Genomic DNA, 19,300 nt, shown 5'->3' with positions numbered 1-19,300 from the left:
GATGTAAACTATCTCGTGAAAACATACTCAGTAATTTTCAAGAACCAATTTTAAGTGATGAATCTAGGAGTATACTACAATCCCCTATGTATTGCTCCCATAGTGATCATGAACATAAGATTATAGTAATTACAGCTCAAACGCAGGCATTTAAGCAAACATTCTCCCCATACTCCAAAAGTGAATAAAACAAGTAAAAGCCTTAATAACTGGTACAACGGGTGTCTGTCATGCACTTCACATTGGCCTTCAGAGTGTTCATGTGGATAATTTAGGAATAAAGGAACTTCTCACCAAATAGTAGAAATGCTGAGCTGTCAACAAGAGTACAAAAAAGAATGAAAACCTCGCCAGCTTTCAGACAGATCCTTTAAGGAGCAAGAGTATATACAATGAGTAGAGAACATACAATGTCCATGGGTATTATATGTTCAGCCAGCACAATGCATTTGGCACTTGTAATTAAAGTGCAGCTACTCATGGAGGTCCAGAGTAGGCTATAATTGTCGTATGGTGGTGAAACTTGGTAGATATGCTAATGCATCAACACCGAAACAATTTACGCTAGAAAAACTATCAGTTCCAGCTGTGGTCACAAGATCATCTGAGAGGCCGTAACATGAGTGAACAATATGGCCATCGAGAAGAGAGACCATGTGCTGTTAGAGAATCTGTTTTATGTGAGCAGCAGCAATTACAGTGCTTCACTGACATTAGAGTATTGCTGACTGAAAGGTCTGAGGTGAGGGCCAATGTCATTAAATGGTTTAAAGATGATGATAACGAAATTTGAAAACATGGGCGAACTTGGTGTAGCACCTGGAAGAGAAAGCATTCTATCCCAGTATAAATTATTGACAAAGTTGCTGTTGCTGTAACTGACCATACAGCACATGTCCTGGGTAGTGCGAGTGCTTGTGCAGCATCATAAGAATTGACCATCCCATAGTTAAAAGTACGGAAAGTTTTGTTGCCTATATTACAGTGGTACCCATATAAGATCCAGATGGTGCAGCAAATGAAACCTTATAATTCACAGCAGTTTTCTGAATTTTCTTTTCAGTTTCTGGCATGGATTGAAGTTGACAACATTTGGTCAGGCAATATTCTATGGAGTAATGAGGTCCATTTTACACCACAGGGTCAGTGAATACACCTTTATTCTCTGTCCATTCTTCTTTGAAGAAAATGCACTGTGATGTCTGCATGTTATCAAGAACTCCTTCTACAGCATGATATTGTTTGCTTTGGAATAGTACAGCTGTGTGGGAATCGTTGATTTCATGCAAGATGTGCAGCACCCCATGTTGCTCACCCAGTGAAAGACCTGCTTAACACAACATTCCACAAACATGTTGCACCAGAGGTTTTGCAGATGCATAGCCTACACAATCACATCTATGTGACTTTTGATTCTGAGGATATCTAAATGAATCCATTTACCAGGACACATTTGGTCTCTACCTGATCTGAAGGCCAGAATACAGGAATACGTTGCTCAGATTCCACTGGAACTGGTGCAAGAAACTGTTGATAATGTCATTTTACAAATGGAGTAGCATCTCTTAGACATCTCCACTGCTCATATTGAACAAACTGTGTATGAAACAGTTAATAATAAAATGAACCTCACACTTTTCGCACTTGTTTGTCCTTTTCTGCCGATGTCCAGTTCCTAATCCATTACATATGGAAACATTTCTACACATCGTCAAAATATCCACGGGTGTGCTGCCGGTCTATAGTGTCCAACGGGCACAATATTTCGGCGATCATACATGTCGCCATCATCAGGTGAACTGACGGACTGAGCTCCTGTGAACGTGCCGGCACGGAGATCCGTACGCTATGGCTGCTCAGAGGGAACTGGGTTCGGTCGCGGCGGCGGCCGATTTAAATACCCTCCGCCCGCGGCGCGCTCCCTCCGCCGTCCGCGCCCCGCGCCACGGTCGCGCGGTGGAACAGATTGCGACGGCATCTGAGATGACGTCGGAGTGATGGCTCTGTCCGCCGTGGTCGTCACAACTATACGTTTGCTCGATTTACTCTTGATTAACCCGATCGCTGGTTCCCAAGCCTTGCTAAGATTATAGCCACAGTCATGGTTTATGAGGTCGTCATTGGTGCGAATTTCGATGGCCTCTCTAACAACGCTGTCCCAGTATCTCGACGTCTGTACCAAAATCCTCGTGCGGTCATATTCCATGGCGTGATTTTCCGACAAACAATGTTCAGCGACCGCCGACTTGCTCGGATACATCAGGCGAGTGTGCCTCTGGTGTTCACGGCATCGATCCTCGACGGTACGCATCGTCTGACCAATATACGACTTGCCACATTGACACTATAGACCGGCAGCACACCCGTGGATATTTTGACTATCAAATACGCCGGGAGAAACTCAAGAATCACATTTCTACACATCGTTCTTGCATTCATGGTGCCAGGTGCACCAGGTGTGCAAAACTGGAACTATTTTTTTTTCCAGCATAAATTGGTTTCACATTAACACATTAGCATATCTACCAACTCTACCAACTTTCGCTGCCATATGAGAACAATTATAATGCATAATGGACCTCTGTGAGTAGCTGCAATCACAGGTGTGTGTGTGTGTGTGTGTGTGTGTGTGTGTGTGTGTGTGTGTGTGTGTGTGTGTGTGTATGAGTGAGTGTGCGTGCAAGTGCATGTGTGCACACCTATTTATAAGTAATCTATCTTGTTAAAGGATTCATCCGGTAGCTTTTTTGTGTTTGTGTGCATGTGTCAGTTGACAAATCAATGTCACTACTATTCATTGAGTGGCCTCCTTTACTCCCTTTAACTTCTAAATTATTTACTACTTGCCAGAACTTTCCTTACCATGTATGCATATGTAGATGAAGATGAAACAAAAACAAAAAATTGTTATATGCTTCTGTCTGACTTCTGCTGCCAGAGAATGTGGCCATGTGTGTGTGAGTTGTATTTATGTGAGTGTGTATGTGTGTGTATGTTTTCTATTTTTGACAAAGGCCTTGTTGGCCAAAAGTTATCTTTCCAACAGTCTTTTTGTTTTGCCTTTCTGTGACTCAGCATCTCCACTATATGGTGAGAAGTACCTATGCTTTTCATTATACTGTAATGATTTATAAAATTTGTTATCAACAATCCATCTGAGTTTGATAGTAACAGAGATGCTTATGTGTACAACACTAAAAGGAAAAAAATGATCTGCTTTATATCTTTTAATGAATCTAATTTTGGTACAGAAAAGGAAAATATACAACTATAAAACACTTTTATTGTGGAAATTAAATGTCTGACAGAAAGCAGAAGTGTTTCTCCTTTACAACTCATTTTATAACACAGAGGAACTCTTGAATAGAAATAATTGGACATTTTCAGGGTTCCATAGCTCAATTTTTAAAAACAGAACCATTATAGGATCACTTTGTTGTCCGTCTGTCAGCCTGCCTGTCCGTCCATCTGTTTGAGACCTCTTTTTTCTCATTAACAGGTATGCATAGCAATTTGAAATTCATGTTGCATATGCAGATTTACAGTCCCTGATGGTGTGAAAGCTTTAAGCTTCTAAGTCAATGCAGTCAAAAGATATGGCCATTTAGATCACATATTTCAATGCTCACAAACTCATTCTTCAAAATCTAAAGGGCACCTCCCTTTGACTGAGAATCAAGAAATTTGACACAAAGCATGTTTCACAGCACAAGTAAAGGAAAAAATCTGAAAATCGTTACTTTGTAATTATACCAGAAAAGAAAAAAAGTTCCCAGCCATTGTCTGTCTGCCTGTCTATCCGTCATATTACCCCTTTTCGTCAGGAATGGGTAAAGATATCAAGTTGAAATTTATGTCATGAACTATGGTCTACCACCCCTTGGCAGTGTAAAACTTTAAAGTCAGTGCAATCAAAACATACAGCCATTTACATCATGTTTCGATATTCAAAAACTCACTCATCAAAACCTGTATGGTACTCTCTGTTAATCTAGAATTATAAAATTTGGCAACAAGCTATATTTCACAGTACAAGTAAAGGTAAAAATCTGAAAATTCTTAATTGGAAATTATATCACATAAAAAATATTTGTTTTTATGACCCCTTTTCCCAGGAATGGGTCAAGGTATAAAGTTGAAATTTATGTCAAATACTAAGCTCTACAGTCACTTGGCAGCATAAAAAAATTGAAGCTTCTAAGCAACGCAGTCAAAAGATATGATCACCTGTAAAGGCACCTTTTTCTCAGGAATGGGTAGAGGTACCAAGTTGAAATTTATATCAAATACTGCACTAAGGCCTATGATCCCTCGCCGGTGTAAATACTTTAAGCTCCTAAGTCAATGTGATCAAAAGATATGGCCAAATGTCAGAGTTGGATACTCGCACATTCACTCATCAAAACCTGTAGTGTACCACCCACAAACATTTCAGGCCTGGTGGTTTAGCAGTGACGTGCATACCTGGAAACCGAGAGGCATTGGAACTGAATGTTGGTTGGATCATGAATTTTTCAATCTTTGTTTTAACCTATTCTTCACCCCTCAAAGGTGTGAGGAGTCGCCAGAAACAAAATGTGATTCACTTTCCATGTTCAACTGTCATTCCCCTTTCGCTGATTGGATAACAGGAATAGGGTAGGAACACACAAGTCACCAAAGTGGCATGTAATAGAAAGACTTGCACCAGGCCATTGACCCACAAGAAATAATTATTGGTATATATACAAATAATTCTGTTTGTATGGAACCCTCAGATCATGAGTCCTGTTCACTCTTGTCTGGTTTTATTACAGAAAAAAAACCTGTTACTGGCCAGCATGTAGCGATATTGATATTAGTTTAAGAAGTGAAGGGCCCATTAGCTGTGGAAAAAATACGACTTTCTTTCTACCTGAAATATATGAGAGGTGTGGAAAATTTGGCTGCAGTGGTATTGTACACTTATAATCAGAGGTATTCAAGCAATAACTTACGTGTCAGGTCGATGGTGCTCTTTGCAGAACCAAGAGTGTTTTCTGCTTCACATGTGTATATTCCAAAATCTGATGTCTTGGTCTTACGTATCTTAAGTTTATATATGTGATTCATGTGTGTCACTTCAAAATCATTTGACGGTTCAATCAGATGGCCATCTCTCTGCCATTTCACTTTGGCTTTAGGTTCAGAATCAACTCTGCACTCCAGTTCAGACTCATATTCCACACCACTTATTACACGTTCTTTTATAGCAGTCACCTTTGGTTTATCTGTGAAAGAAAATAAAAATTACTATCTTTGTAAATATCAGTTGTACTTCATCTACATCTACACAATTACTCTGCAGTTCACAATTACATGTCCAGCAGTGTATTCTCTTAATGACAAGGAAAATTTATCCTTTGACAAGCAAGTACCAGTATCTAGGTAGCACATAAGAAGGGCTTATTCCAATAGTGGTACAAGTCCATTACCTCCATGTTTCTGTTCATAATGCTTCTGACATTAATGATCCACACAAACAGAAAGAAAGGTTCATCTCTAGCAAGAAGCCATATGCTTGAATATTTGTGGTATCTTAACTGCAGATTTTTCAGCACTCTTTTAACTTGAGGACTCTGTATCTCAAAATGAACAAAAATGGACTTGTACCACTATTGAAATAAGCTCTTCATATTACACACTGGCTGTGAACACCAATAGCACAAATTAATTAGGACGTCTAAGAATGTACACCTGCACTCTGAATATTAGCAGTAATACAAATAAATTATGAATGCGAATGTCTTGTGAATACTTACAATGGACGACCACCTTAACATGTGCTGGATTGGATTTGCCGTAGGTATTCTCAGCTGTGCACTCATATTCTCCTGAATGGCTTGGCGCTACTTTCTCAAAATTAAGCGTAGGTCCCTTAAATGTTTCTTCTTTGGCTTTCCTCTGGAGAAACAGAGAAGATCCTTAATTGTTTCTTTCAAGTGAATTAATTTAATTCTGCATTGTCATAATGTTAACACATAGCCACACAAAAGTAAAGCATGTAAGATTTACATTAAATATAATTTATTATTTTTCATGTTTCATACCTTCTTAATCCAGGAAATTGTAGGTTTTGGGTATCCATTTGCATCACAGCTGAGTGTAAGGGCTTCTCCAGCCTCAACAACAATAGATGACTTATTAGGACGGATTTTAGCAACTTTTGGAGCCTCTGGAATACAATAACTACTGTTTTAATTACTGCAGTATAAATGTGTTCTTTTCATACACATTGCACATACGAGGATTTTGTTGATCAATCTTTCTTGTAATATCTGAATATGTATTTGGTTTGAGACTTCACACTCATGAGTCTTCAACAAGTCACATGAATGTTGCGAGGTTAACATACAATGAAAGAGAATGAATATGGGAATTAAGTTTACGGATCACGAAAGTTTTTTTAAACACACTAACTGAAGAAACTAGAGGAACAAACTAAGAGAAAACTTTTAGGTGCTACCAAAGTTAGTGAACTGTTTAGTCCCATTTGCAAAAGTTTTGTGTCCCACACTGAAATATCTTCTTATTTCTTGGGTCAACATGAAGTCACTAGTGAACATAAAATTGCACTGGAGGGAAACTAAAATAGTGTGTTGTCAAAGACATTCTTGTTGCAGAGATGGAGTTGTATCTTAAAAATATAATTAAAAATAGAGCTACAACAACAACCAATCCATAAAGAATGTGACTAAATTCTGAATGGAGAGACATTAAATATTATGTACCACACATTCAGTGCTTTGTTTACTATTATTCTTTGTGTACATAAATGATTTACCTGGGACATATAGAAGCCTTCAAAATCTACAATGTTTGCCTATGACACAACTACATCGATAAAAGGCCCAAATACATCTGCAACAAGCACAACCAGGAGAGTAACACATACTCATATTCTGCAATTTTGAACAAATTAAAATGAAACAAAAGCAGAGATCAATGAGCAAACACTAGATGAGAGTCATGTGAAATGTGTAGGTGGCCAGATGGATAATCCATCCAAGATGGAACTTGGGTGGCACCAGCATGGCAATAAGTTGACCAAGAAGCTCAGTTCTAGCTGATTAACACTATGTCTCTCATTATAGTGATCTACAGAAGAAACTGCAAATGTACTTTCACTCAGTACTGTCCAATGGTATAATCTTCTGGGGAAATGCAACTTAAGTCCACAAAGTATTTATTCTACAGAAGCATGCTGTATCAATATTGTGTGAAGTTGGCAACTGAACACCTCACAGAAACCTCTTCCGGAATCTAGAAATAATTGCACTTACATGCCAATAAATATACTCCCTACTGGTAATTGTGCTCAAAAAAAGGGTAAATTTAGAATCGACTGCACAACTCACAAGCACAATACTAGAAGTAAAAATAATTTCCATATACACTACCACTACGCATCCCTATTTATGGTACACAATAGAGTTTTCTATTATGATTCAAAAGTCTATCACAGTTACTAGTAGACATGAGGCAGGGCTCCGTAAATTACCAGATATTCAAACACAATGCAAAAAATATCTCATCAGCAACCCCTCCCACAATTTATCAGAATAGTAATATTATTGATATGTATTCAACAGTTTTGATTTTGTCAGTGCTGCATCCTGCAACTACCGGTAGTGCATGTGAGTGCGATTGCACTGAGCGTGGTGTCACCACGCACACGTGTTTGAATTGGCCCCCAACTGTCAACACAGGCCAGCTGCTCGAGGTCACCTGTTGGATGCAGGCAGGTGGCAAGGTCTCCACCACACCATCTGCTGGCGACTCAAACATATATGCTCGCACAGCAGTGCTAACTGATTCTCTAGTATATCCTTCCAGTGTACCACTCATATCAGTGTACTGTGTCTTGTTATGTGGGGATCCACAAGAGTCTGTTTACCATTATTGTTCAGAGGTGTATGAATTATTTGATATTTGAGTTACTTGGCCTGGTCTCATGTATTACTTGGTTACTACACGACTGGCAATGAGGATGGGATGGGTTCCGTGTGTGCAATCTTTAAGTGTACTTTCATCAGGTTTATTCGTTACAGACGTCGTGCTACTGGCCCTCCCTGAACAGGTTACTTCAGCTGTGACCACTTTGTTGGCTTCCATTAACAGACAGGGTACCGTTCAACCGGTCCACCCACCAGCATTCCCTCCATATGATGCTACAGCCGAGGATTGGAATGCTCACGAAGAAAGACTCAGACACCATTTTTTGGCTTTTGGTGTGACAGATTCAAATTTGTGCAAAGCCTTCATTGTGATTCCACCAAGGCATATCAGTTACTGTGTCAGCTTGCATCTTCACAAGAACAAGCAGCTCTTACTTTTGATCAATGTGCAGTTGTGTGAACTTCATTCAGATGCTTTCTTCATTTTCACAGTTTAAAGATCTGAAAACTACCTCTAAGACTAGTGAGAATGGTTTTGATTACATGTATTCTCCTTGCCTAATAGCTTTATCAATTCTAGATTTCTCACAGCTCTGATAAAATCTAATGGATACTATGGCATCGTCATACATATTCTTCAGTATAGTAGACTTGTTTTTGAGGGACTGCTATTACACATTTTTTTGAAACTGAGTCAAAAGCTTTCTCAAAATACATGAACCCCAGACAAAGTGGTCATGCATACTTATTACTTTGTTTCTTGACCTTTATTAAAGATTGTAAATGGTCTGCATTGCTGTATCCACTTATATAGCCAACTTGTCCCTTGGTTGTTTAAAATCCTGCAGAGCATTCGTAATGGAGCTATGGAGCTTTGAAACCAGTCTGCTAATAAATTTCATAAAATCTGTAGGTGCTTGATGGCCTTCCTTCCTCTACAAAATGAACTGCAGCTGTCAATCCACAACAATAAGCTATTATGTGGAAATGAACCAAGATACAATCTAAAGTTTTTTATTCGATTGTGATAATTTTAGTTACTATCAAGTAAATTATGGAAAGAGGACTGATAGTTTATAGTTCTTTTACATCTGTCTCCTTTATAATGAAGTAGAATAATTACAGCTTTTTTTTTCAATTTTGAGGAACAGGTTCCTCTAAAACCAACACTGCAAGTTCCTTTTTGATTACTTTATCTCCAGCTTTACCCATTTCTAATGGGGCATGATAACCATCAAGTGCTTTGCCTTCATACATCAAATGGCTGTACACACTTCATCTAACATTACTTCCAGAATGTATTTATTTTCACCGTTAACTGTCTGAGTTCCTAATTCTTCTCTTGAACTACTCAACTTTTTATAGGAACCTTGGAATGCTAGTACAATTATATCTCCATTCTATATCACTTCATTTTAACTGATGAAATGTGCTGTCTACCAATAAGTACATTTCCATTTTGCTTTTCTCATGCTCTACTGCTTTCAACTGTTTCTCTAGCCAAAGTTTCATTTTGTCTTCTCACATTTTCTTAAGACATTTATGAATGGTTTTGATTCACTGTATCTGTCTGTAACTCAATGCCCACACTATGTGGTGAATAGCAATCTATCCTTTTCATACTGTTGTTGTTTCATCTCAGATTTTCCACTCCTTGATGAATTCAACCATTCTATCACATTTCTATCACCAATTTCTTAAAACTCTCATTTTCTCTTTAATAGTGACCCCATTTTCTTTTGCTTTCTTCATACCTGCACCATTTAATATTTGCATAAATATCTTTGTAAAACAATTGTTCCTTTCATCTACGTGTGTAAAATCTTTATTATCTAAGATGATAAACTTTTTGCCAAATTTGATCAGGTACACCTGTCTATTCTTAAATATATTCTAGTACCTTGTGTCCCACTTTATTTATTTTCTACTGTGCATCTTGTGGGTAAACAATTACCTGAAATATCAACCTGGCGTAGGCTGTCATCTCCTGTATGTTCACTTTATTATTTGGTCAGTTTCACATTTTGTTCCATGTCTTTGTCAAGTTCACTATCAATGTTTTCTTCCAGAAGAAAGAGTTCTCAACAAACATATTTTGCCCCTCAGCAGACTCTGCTAATGAATGACATATTTCTGTTGTATCAGAAGTTTTAAATTGAAGTAGCATTCTTCAGTTTTTTTCCTGATTTTGCATTAAACCCTTCCATTACCTTTCATAATTCCCAGTCCAACTTCCAATGGTGTTTATAAGCAAATGTTATTATCTGTTTAGACAAACTATGTGTTGCAAGGTGTGGGTCCAGAGGCTGCCAGCTGTGCCCCATGGCCTGAAGTCATCACCTGATTTCTTTCAGTTGACCACTCCCATTTTTCTTTCGCCCTGGCCAGAATACCAATGTATCAGGGCCCACACATGGCAGCATGGCCATGGTATGCTAGCCTGCCAGAACCTGCTGAGTTTGGCAAGTTTTGTGAAGGCTATATTAAAGTTTCATTTACTTTACTGTTGTTCACAATTATCCTTTTTAGTTCAGCTTATACGCAAAAGTCCAGGCACTTTAAAAACTACATGATATGTGTGTCATACAGATAACAGAAGGGGATGATACCTTTAAGTAATTTCCACATCATCTGGAGTGCACACAACTTATGTGTCTCACTTAATAGTAGTGAAATTTGAATGTCAAGAAAGAACATCAAGACAAGGATGGATTTATTAATGTGTCACAGAGTAGCATTCATAACCTTTGCTTTGACAAAACCTTGTCTCCCGACATACTTGAAAATGAATTATGCTAAAAATAGGTATAATTACAATAGTTTCCACATTTTAAAAAGTGGCTACTGATGTAGATGAACAATGTATGGAGTCTAACAATTATAATTTGTACATGGATTAGATGTAAAAACTCCCAGAGCACTCTATTTGAATTTGAATTTAATGTATCAAAATAAGGGTTCTTCTTACCAAAGACCTCCAATGAATGGTGTAGATCCATTGGTGTTTCACTAGACAGTATTTCACATGTATAGGTACCACGATCTGTAGGGCGCACATCTGTCAAAATCAGATTAGAGCCATTTGACTGTACCCGTTTATCTGTTGTTGCTATGATGGCACCCATAATCAGTGACGAGGTTCCATTTTTCCACATGACAGGAAAGTTTGGGCCTAAAATGAGAAAACAAAGTACATGAGAAAATTTACCAAGTAATATTTTCTACAGGTTGGGGCCCACTAGAGACTTATTTGTTTTTATTTTTTTTATCTTGGAAACAAATGAAATTTGTTAAACATTTTCATAGTTTCATGAAGTTAATTTAACAAGAACACTGCTATTTAGAACATACTCTAGCACTACATCACATAGCCAGACTCAGGTAGTGAAGAAACAGACAAATATTCCGCAGCAAAATTCGAGGCTCAAGGTACAGATCCTCTCCTGGTTTGAAGCGCAAAAATAAGCAATAGTACACTTCAGCGTGTATGTGGAGACTAGCTTCATAGGGTTGCCACAGCCCACATGACACTGCTAAATTCCTGTTGCTTTCCAGGTTTCCAAATTAGTTATTCAATTTACATGGAAAAGAAATTTCAGGTAAAAGAACCAAAAAGTACCTCAGATTCCACCATACACTGAGCTGACAAGAGGCAGACCTTCTTTTGCTCGGCGCAATGCAGTAACTTGACATGGAATGGATTCAACAAGTCGTTGGAAGCCCCCTGCAGAAATATTGAGCCATGCTGCCTCTACAGCCATCTGTAATTTCAAAATTGTTGTCGGTGCAGGATTTTGTGCACAAACTGATCTCTCGATTATGTCCCATAAATGTTTTGATGCAATTCATGTGGGGCGACCTGGGTGGCCAAATCATTCACTCAAATTGTCCAGAATGTTCTTAAAACCAATCGTGGACAACTGTGGCCTGATGTTAAGGCAAAAGGTTAACCATAAAAATTCCATTCTTGTTTGGGAACATGAAGTCCATAAATGGCTGCAATTGGTCTCCAAGTAGCTGAACATAACCATTTCCACCAGGGGACCCAGTCTATTCCATGTAAACACAGCCCACACCAGTATGGAGCCACCAAAAGCTTGCACACTGCCTTGTTGACAACTTGGGTCCATGGTTTCATGGATCCGCACTATACTCGAACCATACCATCAGCTCTTACCACCTGAAATTGGGGGGCATCTGACCAGTCCATGGTTTTCCAGTCATCTGAGGTCCAAAGGATATGGTCAGGAAGCAAGGAGATGCACTGAAGGTGATGTTTGCTATTAACAAAGACACTCATGTTGGTTATCGACTGTCATAGCCCATCAAAACCAAATTTCGCCCCACTGTCCTAACGGATACTATTGTCGTAGATGCCACATTGATTTCTGTGGTTATTTCATGCAGTGTTACTTGTCTGTTATCACTGACAACTCTATGCAAACGTTGCTGCTATCAGTTGTTAAGCGAAGGTCATCAGTCACTGCATTGTCCATGGTGAGAGGTATTACCTAAAATTTTGTATTCCTGGCACACCCTTGGCACTGTGGATCTCTGAATATTGGATTCCCTAATGATTTCTGAAGTGGAATGCCCAATGTCCCTAGCTCCAACTACATTTCTGCATTCAAAGTGTGTTAATTCCCATTGTTTGTCCATAATCATGTCAGAAACATTTCCACGTGAATCGTCTGAGCACAAATGACAGCTCCGCCACTTCACTGCCCTCTTATACCTTGTGTAAGCGATACTACTGCCATCTGTATATGCGCATATCACAGTCCAATAACTTTCGTCACTAGATGAAGATGGAATATATGTGAAAAGGACTGAATTTTAAAATTCACCAGAGTTTCTCGCTCAACTTTGATATATGTTGTAACAGCTCCATCAGTTATTCTGGTACAACCACAGTATTTCTGGTTGAGCAAATCTGCAACATTCTCAAACTACGTAGTTGAACTGGCCAGTTATTGCCCTAGCATCATGTTTCTGTATTCTCTAGTCAAATCTTACTCGAAGACATGCTATATTTTTGTGTGACTCCACCATGCTACCACCGACGATATAAATTAGTTTAAGTTCATGTCACTCCACAATATTAAGAATGAAGACAATGTCTCAGCCAAGATCACATTCGTAAAACCTTAATTTACAACGACCAGCATGGTAAACAGAGTCACTTTCATTTGATCAGATCACATGAGGGTAGTTCTGTTTACCGAACCTAGTCACTGTAAATAAAAGCTTTACAAATGCGATCTCGGCTGAGAAGTTGCCTTCCTTCAAGTTGAACAACAGAATGTTGTCTTAGACCTTTGTTCAATTTGATGAACCCAGGTATTGCAGTCAAATATGGTCACATTTTTCCCACATTTGTGTGTGTTACATTGGATTTACAAATATTTTTATTTACTAATATTTTATTCATAATTCACATTTTCAGACTCAGGTCATTGATTTAAAATTAATTAACACAAACTACATGCATTTACTACAAAATGTAAAACCATCTTACCTTACCTAGTTTTATATCAGAATCTTTTATTACCTGTCTGAATCATTGTCTTATTATCAAAAAGTAAGCAAGAACTCATTTATATGCCTTTAAATATTTGGCCCTCGTATTCAGTGTCGCAACGAATCAGTGGTCCTGGCAGAATTCTGCTGCCACGTAGCACGCCTATAGCTGTAAATGTTAAATAGCTGTAAATACTTACGCTCCTTGAGATTGTCCACTGGGACTTTCCACGAGCAGGGGAAGGTAACAGTGTCACCCTCGTGTGCCTCCAGCATCATAGATTGCACGGTGAACTCAGGTGGCGGACCCGTGTACTCCTTCTCCTCTTCATAGTCTGACACATTGGTGTCCGGGTCATCATCATTGGCATAATCATCCATCTGGTAGCCGTCATCTCCATCCAAGCTTGGTCGTGACAGACCTGTAGACACATACATCGCCCATTAGAAATCAGTAAACAATGGAACCGGGTATGCATGGTTTGGGACTGAGTGCATTTTACAGATAGTGTAAGCATAAAAATAAAAGACTACACATTTTTGCATTAAAGTCCAACAAGGTCGAAATAACAATGAATCCAGGGATGGCAGCTGACAATGTATGCATATGCTAGTTCGATCCAGTTCAGTTGTGACGTGCATCTGCTTCATGTTGTTGTCCTATTTTCTTTGTAGTGTTAGCACCTGGTACATATTGTAGATTTCTGGCACTCATTCTAGTGGCTCATGTCATAACCACATCTCACGTACCTCAAGTGCGCCATCTTTCTACGAGCCATGGTATTGCTGCTTTGCGAATTTTTATATCGTAACTGTTAACGAGTCATGTTTTCTGAGGCTGGAAATAAGAAATGGCTCCACATTTCCCTATGCAGATGCAGGAAACCACTGAAAATTCTCATCCAGTCTGGTCGAAATAGTGGGCTAAAGGTCGTCGATCTGAGCATGAATTTAATTCTGGTGAGGCTGGCACCCTTGTCCCTCACATCAGCGCTCTGTGTGTGCTCCGCGTTACGTGACCTGATCACTTATGGAAGACCAAAATCTTAGAAGTGCAAGACCCATGTTTAATACGGAAGCACTCCGAGTGCCTAGGCGGTGAACTCTGAATTCGGGAAAATATGGGGCGATAAACTATATACTTGTTTTCCGAAATGCGACTAGTAGATACTAATATTTGTCATTTATACTTTACGGGTACGTCTGGTAGTCTGATGGTAAACTGTATTTATTTGTAAAACACAATACAGCAACTTCGACCTTGTAGCTGTTATCGAATGGAAATTATGCCATTAAAATTGCTACACCACGATGACGAGCTACAGGCGCGAAATTTAACCGACAGGAACAAGATGCTGTGATACGCAAATGATTAGCTTTTCAGAGCATTCACACAAGGTTGCCACCGGTGGCGACACCTACAACGTGCTGACACGAGGAAAGTTTCCAACCTATTTCGCATACACAAACAGCACTTGACCGGCGTTGCCTGGTGAAAGGTTGTTGTGATGCCTAGTGTAAGGAGGAGGAATGCGTACCATCACGTTTCCGACTTTGATAAAGGTCGGATTGTAGCCTATCGCGATTGCGGTTTATGGTATAGTGACATTGCTGCTCGCGTTGGTCGAGATCCAATGACCGTTAGCAGAATATGGAATCGGTGGGTTCAGATAGGTAATACGGAACGCCGTGCTGGATCCCAACGGCCTCGTATCACTAGCAGTCGAGATGACAGGCATATTATCCGCGTGGCTGTAACGGATCGTGCAGCCACGTCTCGATCCCTGAGTCAACAGATGGGGACGTTTGCAAGACAACAACCATCTGCACGAACATTCGACGACGTTTGCAGCAGCATGGACTATCAGCTCGGAGACCACGGCTGCGGTTACCCTTGACGCTGCATGACAGACAGGAGCGCCTGCGATGGTGTACTCAACGACGCACCTGGGTGCACGAATGGCAAAAAGTCATTTTTTTTTTTTTTTCGGATGAATCCAGGTTCTGTTTACAGCATCACGATGGTCGCATCCGTGTTTGGCGACATCGCGGAGAACGCACACTGGAAGCGTGTATTCGTCATCGCCATTCTGGCGTATCACCCGGCGTGATGGTATGGGGTTCCATTGGTTACACGTCTCGGTCACCTCTTGTTCGCATTTACGGCACTTTGAACAGTGGACGTTACATGTCAGATGTGTTACGACCCGTGGCTCTACCCTTCATTCGATCTCTTCGAAATCCTACATTTTAGCAGGATAATGCACGACTGCATGTTGCAGGTCCTGTACGGGCCTTTCTGGATACAGAAAATGTTCGACTGCTGCCCTGGCCAGCATATTCTCCAGATCTCTCACCAATTGAAAATGTCTGGTCATGGTGGCCGAGCAACTGGCTCGTCACAATACGCCAGTCGCTACTCTTGATGAACTGTGGTATAGTGTTGAAGCTGCATGGGTAGATGTACCTGTACACGCCATCCAAGCTCTGTTTGACTCAATGCCCAGGCGTATCAAGGCCGTTATTACGGCTAGAGGTGGTTGTTCTGGGTAATGGTTTCTCAGGACCTATGCACCCAAATTGCGTGAAAATGTAATCACATGTCAGTTCTAGTATAATATATTTGTGCAATGAATACCCGTTTATCATCTGCATTTCTTCTTGGTGTCGCAATTTTAATGGCCAGTAGTGTAGTAACGAACTTTATACCAGGTACTACTGCGACGCTACAAACTATCTACCATGCAAAATTTGATCGGTACGTTTACAGATGTATCCCTGAAGATACTTCCGAATCTACAGTCCTCCTTGTCTAGAAAGAGGTAATAACTTCTTTTTGCAAGAACGCCTTTAGTCAAATCACCACAAAGTTAGCTCGATATTTCAAAAGGTTGTATTTCGTTTACTACCGACATTGCGGAACAGCATCGAATGCATAAAGGAAGTCGAGGAGCACAGTATCTATCTGTTTGTGTACTCTTTACAGATTCCTGTACACGAGATTTCCGTACTCCAATAAGGTTATAATAAGTGAGAATAAAAAATGTTCCATAATTCTAGAAAAAACTGGTATAAGCGACAAACTCTAAGATCTGTAGTAATGTGGATCTGGTTGTGAAAGTTTTTTAAAAACTAGAATGAACTGTGCCTTTTTCTAATCGCTTGGAGCCATTCGTTGTTACAGCGGCCTAGTATAAAACTGCTATTAGAAGGGAGCAAGTTCTTTCACAAGAATTATATAAAATCGTACATGTATGCAACCATGTCCAGTCGCTTTTCCTCTGTTTAGCGATTTTAGGTTATTTGCGATTCGGCGATTTCTTGCACTGATAACTTACCGATTAAGGAGTTTATACAAACACACGCTAAAATTAAGTATGTAATGGCATAGAGCAAATAACCGCAGCACGTTGTTTCAAATGTCGTGAGATTAAGGATCTTCACTTTACTGGAAATTGCAGTACCTCAGCCACGTATCGCGAATCATGTGTTATTAATGGTGGGCGGCTGCTGAAAAGCAGGAAAAACGATACTTCAACGCCGCTCACGTACGGCGTATTTTTATTACTTGGCTCCAAGGGGCGGAGCATTCGCGCACTCCGGCCCTGCGGACATCATGGTGGGAGGTCCCGCCGGAGCGAGAGGACTGCGCAGATGTTGCGTACCTGTCACGTGGAAGCGCAGCTGCCCGCAGTCGCCACTCGTGTACTCGTAGAGGGCAAAGGAATCCGCAAGGGGAGGGGGGCAGGGGTACACACTTTATATTTCTGGCAGATTAAAACTGTGACTCGAAGCTGCGACTTTTGCTTTTTGTGGGCAAGTGCTATTCCGAGTGAGGTATCCAAGCACGAGTCAAAGGCACAGGGCTTCTCCTGCATACTTCGTTGGACTAGCACTCATGGAAGAAAGCGTATATATACTACAAAACTGCCACACACTATTGCAATAGTTCTACTAAAACGCAGATTTAGCTTTGCCGAGTACGATGGATCATTTTGTGGGTAAGGTTAGGATTATTTCTGTTTCTCCAATATGTGGAATATTAATTTGACATTTACCCACAATTTTTTTCTATCCAGTATGATTTTCCTCTATTATTCTCTGTTGCAGATTTTTAATTTTCTGTAAAATCCCGCTGTTAAAAACCAACTGCTGTATTATGAAAACTACTTCTTCTGAATAACGCGTTGAAAACCATGAATTAGTTATAAGGAGGATGTAATCTGAGGTCGCTGAATAAGATGGTGGTATACTCATGTTCATAGTAAAAACATAAACATACCCTACTTATCCTATACTAATGAAATATGCTCGTCATTTCAGTATAAAATAATGTAGCCAAATAATATTGAGCGGATTCTATCAATCGTTTCTATAATTCACGTCGAATTTGGTTTTTGGGGTGCCAGACGTTCTCAAACTCACCGAATTTGTTACATAAAAACTGTAATTTTGGAATCTCTTCCCCTCTTGGGAAAATTTCTTCGGATGCGCGTAGTACAGGGTGGATATTCCAATTTATTAACAACAACGCAAAGCAAAAGTTAAGAGAAGTGTAAGAGAAGTTTGCTCTTTGTCATATTTGTTTATCAATGAAAAAGAAGTGATCATAAAAGTGATAAACATTTGAAATTTAGCAAAATGGAATAGTTATATACTATATGCCATTTAGAGATGACATCGCCCCTGTACATAATAGCGTTTAACATATGTAGAAAAATGAGCTTGCGACAACTTTGAAACAAAACTGCAGTAGTCAGAAAGTCAAAGGAAGCTGGAATACTATTTTTTTCGTTTTGGTTGCAGGTACTGCCAGAAAATTTGAGAACTTTTTAAGTAGACCATTCAGCACTGAAAGGTAGAAACAGTTTTCTCGGACGTTCATGAGGTATCCTGCGAAAGGCACGGGCTATACGCGCTTAGAGGCTGATTTTGGGCCATTAATTTACATTTAGTAGCTTTTTAAAGAAATGTGTGCCGCGGAAAATTTTAGGAGAGAAAGGGAATAAAAGAATTACTGACGACAACTGAAATTCAAATTTTTCAAGAAATGAAGAAGACCGAATGAGAATTTGATTGGAGAGATATTTTGCAGTCCATAGAAATTAATGATGACCAGCATGGACTTCGCAGTCGAAGCATATACACAGCGGTGGATAAGAGGACGGATTTGATTTTCGGTATAAAAGCGAGAAAATCGGTGCTCGTGTCTCGAAATAAAGCAAACATTTAAATGTAGCATACACGCTCACCAAAATCTCGAACTGTTTTGCTCTCAATATAAACACGAACATTTGAAGTTATGATAAAATACACTGACGGGCAAAACTTAAGGACACAAGTTACTATCACTTGGACCAGACCTAGAAATAGCTGCTACAGTACAGAACAGAAAATAATTGAAAGACTATACGCAATACGACGAACAGAAGTGGCACTTATGTTCAAAGAAAATCATTACACTGCAGTCACCGCGATTCATGATGGTCCCCTGGCATTACAAAAGGTGGGACATAGTTCTTAATTCGTTGTGTGATCACCATGAACGGCAATGCATGCTCTGCAATGTGCTGCCATGGTGGCCATAAGTTTGGTAAGGAGCTCCTGTGGTAAGCCGTTCCATTACTCCACCAACTGATGGATCGTCTTTGGTGCATGTATCGTGTTCAAAGATTTGGAGGTTGGAGGGCAGTACGCCTTTGCAACATCATGCCCCCCCCCCCCCCCCCCCCCCGCCAGATCACACACACAACATACTATAACACTTGGACCACCAAAATGACTATGTTCGGCAAAGCAAGAGGTATCCTCAAATGGCAAGAAGTGGGAATACATAATGCACCTAGGAACATTGTCGAATATGA

At 39.8% G+C, this 19,300-nt stretch overlaps 1 protein-coding gene across 1 annotated transcript in view; it reads right to left on the bottom strand.

Moving 5' to 3' along the window:
* The window catches only part of LOC126456410 (neural cell adhesion molecule 1-like), a 119,361-nt gene that overhangs the window by 47,199 nt on the left and 52,862 nt on the right, over positions 1–19,300 (bottom strand). The window contains exons 4-8 of the mRNA XM_050092161.1: positions 13,637–13,858; positions 10,885–11,088; positions 6,069–6,193; positions 5,781–5,922; positions 4,977–5,249 (exon numbers count right to left, since the gene is read on the bottom strand). Coding sequence (XP_049948118.1) covers positions 4,977–5,249; positions 5,781–5,922; positions 6,069–6,193; positions 10,885–11,088; positions 13,637–13,858 — 966 coding nt within the window. The remainder of the gene's footprint in view (positions 1–4,976; positions 5,250–5,780; positions 5,923–6,068; positions 6,194–10,884; positions 11,089–13,636; positions 13,859–19,300) is intronic.

Source organism: Schistocerca serialis, chromosome 2, assembly GCF_023864345.2.
Source record: "Schistocerca serialis cubense isolate TAMUIC-IGC-003099 chromosome 2, iqSchSeri2.2, whole genome shotgun sequence".
Lineage (NCBI taxonomy): Eukaryota > Metazoa > Arthropoda > Insecta > Orthoptera > Acrididae > Schistocerca > Schistocerca serialis.
This window is presented reverse-complemented; position numbering and strand designations above follow the sequence as displayed.